Source organism: Solenopsis invicta, chromosome 2 (assembly GCF_016802725.1).
Source record: "Solenopsis invicta isolate M01_SB chromosome 2, UNIL_Sinv_3.0, whole genome shotgun sequence".
Lineage (NCBI taxonomy): Eukaryota > Metazoa > Arthropoda > Insecta > Hymenoptera > Formicidae > Solenopsis > Solenopsis invicta.
The window spans coordinates 9,503,882-9,517,955 of NC_052665.1; the positions used below are offsets into that span (position 1 = coordinate 9,503,882).

The following is a 14,074-nucleotide window of genomic DNA, read 5'->3' on the forward strand; positions in this document are numbered from 1 at the left end:
TTTCTATGTAAACAACTTTTCTGATTCAGTTAATGATCGATTAAAGTTAATAGGAATTGATCAAAGTATTGAAGGTGGTGCAAAATAAATGGTCGAAATGATTAATCAAGTATTTCGAATAAAAATTATCTTTACGCAAAATTAACTTCAAGCCTCAACAAGTTTTTCCTCAACAAGATACGTTTTTATTGAACACATGGATCTGTCACGTCCAATATTTTTCCTATCTAAAATATTCAGAAAAATCTGAAAAAATTCATGAAAATTCTGTCAACACATTGTTGTTGAAGATTTTACAATATTCATATTCTTTATAAATATTGTGTATAATATCTTATTTTTAATGAACTACGAAGTGAATAACAAATAATTTTCAGTAATCCATTTTTTTTACAATAATCAAGTATAAAAGTGACAATTTGTCGATTCTTAATAAAGAAATAACATTTTTCATAAATAATTAGCAAAATTGTTATATATAAAAAAAATCGCATCTGGGCACGTCCGTGCGAGACTCTATACGCTTGGCGTTCAGTGCTATCTTAGTCTTTTGTAATAGCCGTAGGGCTTCGAGTCTCTTTTACCACCTACTTTTTTTAGGGAGGGGAAGCGGACAAGTAGGTTTACCGGTTTTACAATTACGAACAGATGTTACTTTGTGTCGGACCCCGTAGACTAACGTGTTTAGGATTAAATTGACATTGGAAAATTCTCAAGTCGTGTTAATTAAATTGGCTTCCCAATTACTGTGCCTGCACTCTCATTAGTCCTCTTTTTACTTACATTTATTAAAGTTAATTTATATTGATAGAAATAGATAAAAATATATTAGTCGGTAAAAATAAACTGTTAAACGTTTAATTGTATTTTAAAAAAAGTTTGGCAATAGTTACAAAGTGTTGAGTGAAATAATGTCAGTGAAATATTCGATGAATATAACCAAAAGTAATTTTACTTTCCTAAATATTTAATAAGTGTTGATAAACATTTAGTTATAATATTAAATATTTAGAAAAGCAAAATTATTTTTGGTTATATTCATCAACATTTAATTGGCAATATTATATATATTTTCACTCATTATTTCGTAGTAAATACCCAACTTTTTTCAGAGTAAGTCGGCATTAAGCAGTTTATTTTTATCGAGTAGTATCTATTTCCATGAATATAGGCAACCGAGAATGTCGCAGATTGTGCGGCGATAACGGCAAAGTGGCAGGAGCGTGGACTTTGTACAGGGTCAAAATGAAGGTCATGTGAAAAGGAAACGACATCCTTCTTCAGCTCATTACAGTATGTAGATTGACGTCGTTGGCATCAGTAACCCTTCCGACGAAGAATCCGGGCGATCGCGCATATCTCACCGATCGTTTCGACGATGCTGCCGGTGGAAAAAATGTCAACGAAAAAAAAAAAGAAGAAAAAGAACGAGGAGATCGTGCGTGCACAATTATCATTTGAATGCACAGCGCGATTGATCTTCGGCGCCCCAAAACACGCCTCGAAATCGGGTAATTTGAATATTTCGTCAATTAAACCGCGGACGCTGTTTTACATAGGTGAGCACGGGGTTATTAACCGCATGCGATCGACCCGCTTTATTTCGACAGCGAATTATCGTCGCTGATCTGCATTTGTCGCAATGCTGTCTAAATTGGGATATTGATTGCACTACCGGACGTCAGATCGAATATGTGCTCACTAAATCTCGTAAAGTGAAAATTGAGCTTGTGCAATTTTTCGAGTGATTTGCCACTCATAAGAGTCCAAATTCACTAATATAGGAACAGAGGTGTATTCAAAATTTTTTGGAGGGGAGGGGAGGGAAGATATCAATTATATTACATTTTTTATAATGCGTTAATAAATTGTTTTTTTGGATATTTTAGAGCTAGGTCTCTTCATTCTTAATTTTGAATAAGAAAAATATAAGAATTTGTAAATGTCATCACTTACTTTTTCCTGAAGAAGGTGTAAGCAAAAAACAGTTACTAAAAATAGAATATGTTCTTTAATACTGTTCTTATTATTATTGTAGCAAAGAAATTATTCATGATTATTTTCCTAGAAAAAGATTTAAAAACAAGTTTAGAAAACAACACAGAAAGGTCTTCTGAGAAACATTGCTAAATAAAAAAGTTATATTAAACTGAAGTTAAAAAGAAACGCAACGGAATGATTAATGAAGCATATGTGATGATTGTTTGTCAAAGCAATTTAACACATCTTCAATATTTTATGTGATAAGAAATTTACTCAGAAACAGAAGTTGTATTTTTTCATAATTAAAATTGAAAACACGAATAGAACATTTTAAAGACAAGAGGTTAAAAAATCTCCTAAATCTCTTCCTTGGACACACCCAAGGGAACGTATAAGGATATAAGAGTGAATACACAAAAAATTATTCTCCTGTTAAAAAAAGCGATTACTTAATCTTTTGATTTCTTCTTTTAAACAATGGTTACCTTTTCAAAAAATATTTTTTTTAGAAATAATCTTAAAATATGCATACCATTTACTTGAAGCAAATAATATTTAATTAAACACTTGTATACGCGCAGAAAAAAATAAATTTGAATTAAGAAAATATTACTTATTTCAAATATTTTTCAAGTTTACTCGCAAATCTATTATAAGTTTACCAGTATTAAATTTATTCAATATATATTCTGAACCCTAATAATTTAATAATTTAATCAAGAATACGAAGTTAAAACAAAAATTCAATTTGTTTATTATTTTGACTTTTTTCAATACAATTTTATAATATTCTTTGAAAAAACATAAATTATTTTTTTCAGTATATGATAAATGACTTTTTCTAAAATTTGTAACGAGTATATTTTATGATAATTAATCAAAAAAATATTCTTTATTAAAATTATTAATCATTGTTGCGAGAAGAAAATAAATAAATTGAGTAAACGTCTTTCTTAGCAATTGAAATTTTCTGTGTATAAGACTCCTATAGGGGTGATTTTTAACTTTTATTAAAAATCACTCAAATAATTTCATAAGCTCGATTCTCACTTTTTTAGAGTGACAGTTTATTCAATAAAATTTAGAGAATGTAAAAGAATTAATAACTTCATGGAATAACGTCATGGAATTATTTCGGAATTTAGGCAATAGAAATACAGAAATTAGATAATATGACTTAAATGGAGGAGTTACTTAATTAGCGGAATTAGTAGTTCCCGCTAACATTTTGATCAACTTTCACCTCATCATAAACTTGTACAGCTCAACAGCTCACCGAAGCGGGGAGGGGGAGGAAAGGTGGCGACGGGGGTGGCAAATGGATGCTGCACCCTCGCCAGTTACGCCACTGGAAGCGTTTTCATCTGCGTGAAATTCCGAGCATAGCTCGCGATACGAAGAAGATTCCGCGAAATCCATTCCACGCGTTATTCTTCTCCTCCCAGGGAAGATATTTCGACGACGACGATCGGCGGCAACCGTTTGCTCCCTGAATCGATCGACGCGACGGATACATCGAAAATGCGTCACTGATTACACGAGCTTGCAACAAACGTTGGTAATACATTCTTATTGAGCACTCGCGCGTTTGTTTGCAACGTTACCATTCTCGATTCCCGTAATTAGCGGTAAATTAATATTCGCTGCGAGCGTACGCGGACGCGGTTGAATGTTTCGAAAACCCGCTTAACGCCCATAAACATACACGCACCCTTTCGCCAAACAGGAGACCGAGAGAAGAGAGAGAGAGAGAGAGAGAGAGAGAGGAGGGGAGGGGAGAAAATGAGAGGAAAGGGGAGTAGGGTGCAATGCTTCGCAAATCGTATCGATCGCACCGTATTTACCGAATGAGTTTTACGAATTACATCGTGGCACGTTTGATTTGCACGGCATTTCGATACGCCGATTTTCCCCGTCCACCCACCGCGACGATACTCGCGTCGCTTTTCACCGGTATTCGGTTAAATTTATACATTGCATATCCGACGTGACGCATAAATAAAGAATTATTTCATCGGTCGTTAAATGGGCGATATTACAGCTTTACGCAGTAGCGGCGGTTAAATGGCATCGGGCAATTCGAATTCTTAATTAAATCCAGGCTATCGCGTTACTTTCTGTTTTCCGCGACAGAATTTTACTTCTCCCTTTTGAAATGTACGATACATTCGAGGAGAAATTTGTCGACGCGATTGCGATTTCGAAGTCCACCTGACATTCGACTCGAGCAACAATTCTGAGGCTCCGCGATAAACGGGCGACACGCAGTTCGTCTCGGTGGACTTCCGTCTTGATAAGAATGCCGATTCGGGAGGGTCCGGTGACAAAAGGTTACGAAAAGAACGTGGGAAAGTCGTGTCAGGATATGTAAATCGATCGCGCGACACCATGGGTGCGCGAAACAAAACTCGGTTTTCGAAATGTGCCGCGTAAATGACACGTCGACACGTATAAGAAAAAAAAAGTTCTCTCCGTAGAGTGCAGAAAGATTGACACCGAGAGCATGAAAAAAAATCACCGATCTGATCACGCTTACATCGCGCGCGTTCGCGATTACGACTCGATATTCAAGAGTGATTTTGTCGGACGCGCGGAGATTTCAACATCAATATCCGTTTATCTTTCCTCTTTTTTACGAGCGCTTCGATAAAATATCTCGATGTCGAGACGAAACCCATCGATCCGCATTGACAGCCGCACGGAGTTCCGCGATTCGAAGCCCTTTTCGAACATGATTAATTATAATCGCGTGATATCGCGCGCGATGATCCCATTATCGTATCGTACAGCGAATCTCTGCCAATCGCGGGAATTCCGTATCATACCGACGTCAAAGTAGTGTCAATGATGTCGATTAGTGACGCTAATTATAGGTATCTCCTTACTTACGACTACTTTGATTTAGCTTAATTTTATGTTTAAAATCACATTACAAAAAAAAAAAAAATATAAAATAGTTTTAGAAGGTCTATGTCGATATCGGCAACTTTCCTTAATAAATAATTATTTTCCATATGAATAATGTTTCGATTATATAAAATAACACCACTAATATGTCAGTTTAAATGATATGTATAATATAGTGACAGTTTAGCGCACTTAACGCTATCCTATTATATTTCGACTTACAATGTAAATTCTTGTCTTGTCTTTTTGGCCTTTTGGATTTCTGGCTTCTTCGGAGCTACAGTACCACGTTTTTACTAAGGTGGCTATTGTCAGGGGTCTTGGCCAGAGGTCCCAAGCCGCATATCTTTCAAAGATATGATTTGAAAATTTGTATTATATACGCGGGCTCTGCCTGGGATCAAACTCGCGACCTTACTCTTACGAGTCCGGCGCTCTACGCACTGAACTACTCGGCAGCCTCAATCAATTCAATCAAAGTCTCGAAATGTAAGTAAAGAGATAGCTGAAAACGAGCGAGATTGCGCGCGTGTGCCGATTCACGAAATCACCGCAGCCGCGCAAGAATGAAAATCCTTGACGGAATTGAGGGCGGAAAAGCAGATGTCTATAGACAGGGATGTAGAGAAAGAGAGAGAGAGAAAATGGTGGACCTAGCTAAGGAGGAAGAGTAGAAGGCGTCATTCGCCTCCTCGACGCATTGAGATGCAAATACGCGCCGCCTAACGTGATTTACGAGGAGGGAGCGTGCTCTGGAGCGAACGACCGGGAGCGCTTCCGAGTCCAAATCCGTTGGAGCAGATAAGATCTGTCCGAGCAGCCGCCACAATGGACCAGGGATTTTATAGCGGCCAGGTATTCGCCCGCGGCGGCGTCGAAGAACCACCACCGTTTTCTCTCGGTCAGCAAGTTTCCCCCGGGATTGACGTAAAAGGGACGCGGCTGATCCTGCGAGTTTCCGTGACCCGATGGAGATTCGCGAATTGTGCGGTTTACTCGGAATCTTTCTCGCCGGATCTCTGCGAGATCAACATCGAAACGTTTCCGTCGACTCGACAATAAAAACGAGTGTCTAATGAATTAACTTATTGTTAGCTGCTATTAATTCTAATCGATAAATAACGCAAATAGATAGATGAGAGAGAAATCGAACTCGATTATCACGTCAGTTTGCCTAACGATTGGCTCCAATTGTTTATATAGAGAGATACGTTCGCGTGGACGTCTCCCGTTGACAGTTTTATTCAGAGAGCTCCCTTCATCGACAACGTGGCGAATTGAATCGCGGGGCCCTTATGTAATTCAGCGCAGCGACGAGCGTATCGACGAGCGCGGCGATCCTTTTCATTCGTCCAGGTGAAATCCTTTGTCGACGAGCGAACAGACGTACGGGGACTGCCTCCATCGCAGACACGACGGACGCCGCGCATCGACGACGACGCTGGCGTCACGTGCGTATTGTCACGAGCGCAGCCCCGCGACTACCACCTCGGAGCGTATTGACGCGGATTGTAGGCGCAGGTTAAATCGAGCAGACGGCGGCAGTGGCGTCGCGACGCCGGCTGTGCGCAACCCCTCGATGTCCACCACCTCAACCCCCAACGTCATTCGGAAGCGTCGGCGCGAAGGGAGAGAGAGAGAGAGAGAGAGAGGGGGGTGCGGGAGCGGGGATGGTGGACTCTGGCAAGAGGGAAAATTTACAAAGAGGTCCGCTACCGCCGCCACCGCCGCCGCCGCTGGGAGGAACGAGACTACTTGTTGCGCGTCGCGGCGCCCCCGTGACGCCGGGTGGTGCTCCCCTCTAGCCCCCGTATCACCGCGTTTCATCGACGACCAACAACGTCGCTACCGCTCGCCACCACACCGCCGCCGCCCGCGCCGTCGCCACCCCTTCGACGCCGCCACCACCGCCGCCGCCGCCGCCGCCGCCGCCGCTGCCGCCGCCGCCGCCGTCGCCAGCAATGCCGACGACAAAAATAGACGCGTCGTCGCGGCGCAACAGATATCACTCGGCTCGGGCTCGAGTAGCTCTCACTAGGCTGCTTCGCCGCTCGTTCTAATCGCCGCGATCGCGACGATTGGCAGCACGACCGTCACCCGACCGAGAGAAGTTAGCTACATTGAAACTTGGAAGCTCGATACAGAATCCCCTCGCTCTCATTCAGGAAAATAAATATTCCGTTCAGATTTTGCACTAGCTTGAGCGAACTTTAATTCCGTTCAACTGAGATGTACGATGTTATTTATATTCCGATGATCAAAAACTGAAGAGACGTAGGCACGGCCCGAATTTTAATAGAACATTGTGTGAATTTTGCGTTATAAGATAAATGTTTAATTTTAAGATTTACAATATTAAATTCTTGTCTCCATCTTTTAAAGTTTTGAAATATTAAAAAGATTTTCAAGCTTCAATGTTCATATTTAAAGCATTAAAACGTTTAAAGGTAAAACATCTTTTTATTTTATTATTAAACGTTTGTTTTAGGAAAGCTGTTTTAAATTGCAAACATTTCTAAGTATTTCAAAGATGAAGATAAGAAATAGACATTTAAAATTTTTTTAAATGAAGCACTTATTTCATGTGCATCTATCGTTTTATATTACGCAATACATTAATCTCGGATTGATATAATAAGACAATGCGATCACACAATGAGAGTTTTTTCTTTCAAATAGCGAGATACAAAGCGCTACTTCGCGTGCAAAAGTAACTTGCGGAATACATATTTCCAGGATGAGAGTTTCGTTTTCGAGAGAATCGACGTAGTATAGAAAAAGTTAGTCCACTTACCTGTATCTGGTTACCGATGTGCAGCTGCTGCGCCTGATTGATCTGCAAGGTGGAAGTACCGGGTCCCGAGGGAGGTCTCGGCGGCGTGGAAGTCGTGTTGAAGGGTCCTTGCGAACCGGTCTGATTAGGTCCGCCTCCCTGCGATCCTCTCGGTGGCAACGGGTATCCCGGACTACCGTGATTCGGCATCGAGCCCGGGCTACCATACGGTGAGTATTGTTGCTTGTAACCGCCGCTGGGCCCCAGCATGCCGGGCTTACCGCCCGTCGCGGTCGGCTGGGGCCTCTTCATATCCGTAAGACCCGCAGCAAACTGAGTTTGCGAGCTGACAAACATATCATTGGTCTGCTGACTTTGGAAGGTCGGAGTACCATTATTCTTGTGGTACGAGCCGGTCCCCGTGACCGTGGCCTGATTCTGTCCACCGGTCGGCCCGGTGCTGCCGGGACTACCGAGGTAATCGGAAGCGCCACCGAATTGAGGAAACTCGGCGTAAGGGGATCTCGCCGCTGGGCCCCGCGCCGCGGCGGCAGCCGCGGCCGCCGTGGGATTGAAACCACCCAGACCCAATTGCTGGCTCTTGTGCTGATGCTGCTCGGCCATCTGCTTGAGCGTCTGCGCTGCCGGACTCATCTCAGACTTGAAGTCCAGCCCGGAGTAAGGTAGTCGTGCGGGCGAATACTGCGAAGAACCGAGACCGCCCGGACTCGAGTTAGCCGGCATCGCGTTACCGTTATTACTGCCGACGTTGTTGCTATTCACGCCGTTGTTCGCGCCGTTGGCATGCTGCTGCTGTTGCTGCTGCTGCTGCTGCTGCTGTTGCTGTTGCTGTTGATGGATCGCATCCTTGTCGTCCTCGATCTTAATCTGTCCGTTATTCGTCGGTAGCACATTGTTGTTGTTACCGCCATTGTTATTGTTGTTGGCGGTGGCAGCTGCTGCGGCCGCGGCCGCTGCCGCGGCATTGTTCGCAAGCGTGTCAACGCTCTTGTCCTCAAAGTCAAATTCTTTCATGAATTCCTTAAACTCCCCATGTAGGTCCGATATCTCAGAAATGAGGTCCTTGAACGCGTCCGACGTGATGATCTCGTCGCCGGTGTCGTCGCCTATGAATTCGGAGAAACCGGGGAACCCAGTGCCGTTCGCCGCGGCATCCTTTTCGAGTGCCGCGGCGCACTGTTCTAGATCTACAAACTCGTTATCGGGTTCCTGTTTACATTCGACTAGGTTACCAATGTCAACGCAACCGATTCCACCGCTACTGCCGGCGCCACCGGCGCCACCACCACCAGCGCCGGGCCCGCCAGGACCTCCGGGACCATTGCCGTTTCCGGGCTGCGGTCTCGGCCCGGCCGATGCAGACGTTTCCGCACCGGGCTTCGGCGATGAGGAGTTTAAAAGATCGCTTTTCACTGACGCGTTTGTCAGCGCTTTTACTGTCACATTCGTGGAAATTGCCTGAGCTTGCGAGTTATTCGCTGCCGAGGTAGTGAATTCCAGCTGCTGTACGATCTGCACCTGGAACTTGGTGAGACCTTCGTTCCCGTCACCACCGCCACCGCCACCACCGCCACCAGGCGTCTGGCCCGTCGAGTTCGCGCCGTTCCCCGGCTGATGCTGACCGTGGCCGTGATGGGGCCCGCCACCACCACCGCCGCCCGGACCCTGTTGGTGCTGATGCTGCCCTTGCGTGCATTGCAGCTTGACCGGTGGCTCGCCGAATCCACCATCACCACTAGCACCACCGGCTGGCTCCAACTCCTCGGTCGTCCTCTTGAGGAATTTCGGCTGCTGAAACGAGAAGAGGGAGGGGTCGTGAGTCGTCGGTAGACTTTTCGACAGAAAGGAAAAAAAAACAACAAAACATTATAAATCTGTCAGTAGTAAAAATTTTCAAAAGAATTTACTGTGTCATTGTCTCAGTCTTTTCAATTCTATAACATTATTAAGTATAGCCAACTACTTAATAATTTTATAGTCTTGATCTGGTTATCCGTTTGTCTGTGCACTTATTTGTTCGACCGTCTAGAAGACTTCTTAGAAACAACAAAACTTTTTTAAACTTTGAATTTTTGCCCATAAATACCCAAGAATCTTAGCTGAGGTAAAATATGAATCAAATCAATTGACTGTAAAGGAATCAAAGGTTAAAAGTTTTTTAATTATAATATTTTTTTGTTTCACTACTTACAAACCTGCTGTAAAAGTTTTAGTATTTCATCGTATCAAATTTGCCAAATAGGGAAATTTTTTCAAAATTTGAGTTTTGTTAATATCATATAGGATTTTTCGAGAAGATAAAAAATTTAGAAAAATTTTTAGGAGACAAAATATATATAAAGGTTTATTTTTATTCTTCCCAAAAAACAAAAAAATAATTAACAAATTTAGAGGAAAACCCCTGCCAATTCTTTATCATATAGCCTTAGTCGATAGTATTGATCGTCTTTTGAGCAAGTTCGGGGTTCGGGTCTTTTAAAATACTACCGCTTTTTCAGCCGTTCTGTTGCTTGACGACCGAACCGAACGACGCGAAGTATTTAACTCGTCGCTTGGTGTCGCCGAGCTCGAGTCCATAGCTTTTTGTGCGATTAACCCGGCAGTTTCTCACCCGTACCTGTCAATACTCGCGACGCTTTTTCAACCGCTGTCTTTATACGGATCGCCGACGGCCGCCCGCGGAGGGCCGTTTTGTTTCGCGGAGCGCCGGATTCTGATGCCGCGGCTCGTAAATCTCGTCGAGCGAATCGTCTACCGAGTCAGAAAGACCGACGGCACGTGACTCTATGCACGCGACGCGATGAACCTAAACAGTCATCACACATCGAATGCATATTACATATTTCATTTATATTATCATATTAATTTCTCAATAATGTTTTGTATTTAAAACATACATATATAATTTTTATCAGTATCGGACAATGATTAATAATTTTCATAACTGATTATTATGAAGGACATTATTAAAATATTTAATATTTTAATAATGAAGAATATACATTATTAAAATATTTATTAATCATGTAATCATCATAGCAAGATTGATTAATAATATAGATAACAATTAATAAATAGTAACTGCATTATATATGAAAGATGCGTCGTCTTTATTGTTGCTACTCCAATAAATATGTTAATTCATTAATTTGAAAGCACAATCATTAATTTAATCGATCAATGAAATGTTAATTCATTAATTTGAAAGCACAATCATTAATTTAATCGATCATGTAATCGAAAGCGTAATAATTTTCAAGAAATTTCTAAAAATGATAACAAGACTTCAAAAAGAGTTTCTATACTCGAGAATAATCCCTTGGAGTGATTTTTACATCTCACAATCAGCAGCAAAAAAAACAAAGATCGAGAATTCATACCTATTTTTTAAATTCTTCTTTATCTTTTTATAGAAAATATTGAGTAAATCTCTCTCCCTTTCTCTATAGTGAAAAAAATAGATGATGATTTATGCAAAAAAGGGACTATGTCTGGATTAATTACCGCTTACTCGGTAATCATGATTTTCAGTATCATAATATTTCACTCAAAATTTCAATTCATGTTTGTTTATAATTAAGAGATGGACAAATATTTTAAGCAAAATTATCATTAAGATTTAGCAGACTATATATATATATATATATATATATATATATGTATATTGGCTAATAAATCCTCGATAAATCTCGACCATGCTGCACAGCAGCAACATCGCAACTGATTCCTAATTGAAGTATCTCGAATAATCGAAATGCGGCTGAAAACTCGAGGCAATTATCGCCGGATTTCGAAGACGAATCCGCTTAGAAGCCACAAGCTACCTCTCGCCGACGGGGATTTTTGTGAGACTTCCAAGTCGACGACCCTGTTTTCGGCCGGGCAAACAAATTCACGGCAACGGCGTCGGAAGGAGAAAGGGGAAGAAGAGATTGGAAAAAGTTTTTCCAGGGTGCGGTCGCGAGAAGCGCTTCCACACGCACACACACACACACACACACACACACACACACACACACACACACACGCACACACACACATACGTATATATACGCAAATACGCACGAGCGCACGATTGCGCGCGCGTCGGTGTGTATCTATACATTTGTCATGATTTGAACCGGGATAACCCTCCCGGTTTCATCCCAAAATCGATAATACGTATTACCCTCTAATAGAGAATCGGGCGCTCTACGCGAGTTTCTCCCCTGTGTTCCCCTCCCTCCTGCTCGCTACGCCATCCCGTTCCACCTGGCCCGAGAGCTCAAATAATCTTGCGTCTTCCGCAGAGATGTAATACGATATTCCGTCAGCCTTCTCTACCCGCAGCAGCATCCTCCCGCCAATCGCAGGACCGGCGTGCCCGCCGCCGCCGCCGTCGTAAAGGTAAATGACGTTTCTTCGAGTCCCCAGCAACCGGGCCGTCCTCCCCTTTTACGTTTCGCGAAATGAACCACGTTATACTAGACATAAAGGGAAATGAATTCTCCCCCCATTACATTGATGAACTCGACGAAATGTAAGATTCATCGTACGATACCAAGAATGACGCAGGGACACAATAAGCGCTGTATCGACTGCGGATTCATGAGTTGAGTGAGCGAATTTTTAAGTTGCATTTAAAGACCAATCAAAAAAATGCTCTTAAAGATTGATGACTATTTATTTAAAGTACATATTTATTTAATTCGGAAATATAGAATTATTCCAAGTGATTTTTATATCAAGAAAATTGAGTTCGATGATTTTGTATACATATTTTTTTATTTTTCCTTATTTGATTTAAAAGATATTTAAGTAAATCTCTACAACAAAGGGGTAACAATTAGCTAAAATGTTGTCCCACAGATTATATGATTTCATTTGATTACACAATAATTTTTCGTGATTGCATATGTAATTATCAGATTTCTTATGATTAAAAATGATTTTATTTGACTAGAAGCACCATTTGCTAATTTCTTTCAAATAAAATTAAATTGAGGGCTAACCACTCAGAAAATAAATATATTCAAAACTTCATTGCAATTCATTATAATTAATAAAAGATTTTTCTAATAAAAAGATTATAAAAATTTTTGATAATCTTTTTTTTCAAAGACATGAAAAATTGATTACAAGAGCCAAAAGCTTGTACTGATTTCATCAAATTTTATGATAATCATACACGATCTTATCATATATAAGGATTTCATAAAGATTTCATAATGATTTCGGAGACACTGTCCCACGCGATTACATTAAGTGGTTACCCCCTCGCAAATAAATGATAGGTTACTCTCACCACTCACACCCCGATCGCGCTGCTTGACGCCGACCAAATCACTGCTGCTCATTCTCTCGGAGTCCTTCGCAGCGCTGCTCCTCCATGATTCTTATACGCGCGCGTTTATTACCGAAACGCAACGAATAGAGGACTAATTGCGCAAGGCGTAAATAATTCCCGATTAAACGTGATTTGAGAGCGCTTCGCTGCGTCGCGTTCCGTTAGCGCGAAAGGAGCGTCGATAGCGGACGAAGTCAGCGTTGACAACTTCACTCCGATTTACCGCCGCGACGCGACGCGAGTCAAAATACCGCTAGAGTGTCGCTTAAAATGTCGAATCGACGCGGTCGACATTTACTTTCTATATATGCGTGCAGTTAGCGCGCGTTACAGCACGCGTAAAATACCTTGTGCGCGCACACTGCATGGAAGCCATCTCGATTAGTCGTCTCGAGTTCGGCTTCTTAACTCTCGCTCGACTCGCGCGATATATCGAAGTTGCGATAGTGAAGATGACGTCATCCGCTCTCGGCGCTCTTTCCCGCCAGCGGAACGCCACGGAGACGCAGCGCAGCGAAACGCTCTCGAATCGTTCTTTAATTGAGAATTACGTACGGCTTACGTAATTGATCCGACATTCATTGCGTTTCGATAATAAATGCACGCGTGTGAGATCGTGTGTGCAGCAGCGTTGCGAAGGATTCTGAGGGAAGGAGCAGCAGAGGTTTGGTCGACGACGAGCAGCGCGGCCGCGGAGGAGGGTGAGTAACCTATTATTTACTTGTTATTTATTCGCGCGGTATTGTCTCGTAGCGCGCGACTCGGTCTCAGACATGATACTACGTTACAAATTCAAGTGTGTATTTGTGTGTGTGTGTGTGTAAAATTATGTTGTTACTCTTTACGCATTTATGTGCGTGTATTTTTTTATATGCTCAGACGTGTAATTTAATACTGACGTACGTCTAAGCGTGTAAAAAGTACAAAAATTACGCGCATAAATTTAATTTAATGCATAAAAAATACAAATGCGTAAAAAGGCTAAAAAGTGACTACACGTTTTACCTCGCTCTATCTTGATTAAAAATATCAGATCCTTAATTTTTTTTTAAAATATTTTTAAC

At 41.7% G+C, this 14,074-nt stretch overlaps 1 protein-coding gene across 1 annotated transcript in view; it reads right to left on the bottom strand.

Moving 5' to 3' along the window:
* Positions 1–14,074, bottom strand: part of LOC105200916 (neurogenic protein mastermind) — a 242,773-nt gene that overhangs the window by 65,690 nt on the left and 163,009 nt on the right. Inside the window, 1 exon segment of the mRNA XM_039445938.1 lies at positions 7,685–9,475. Coding sequence (XP_039301872.1) covers positions 7,685–9,475 — 1,791 coding nt within the window.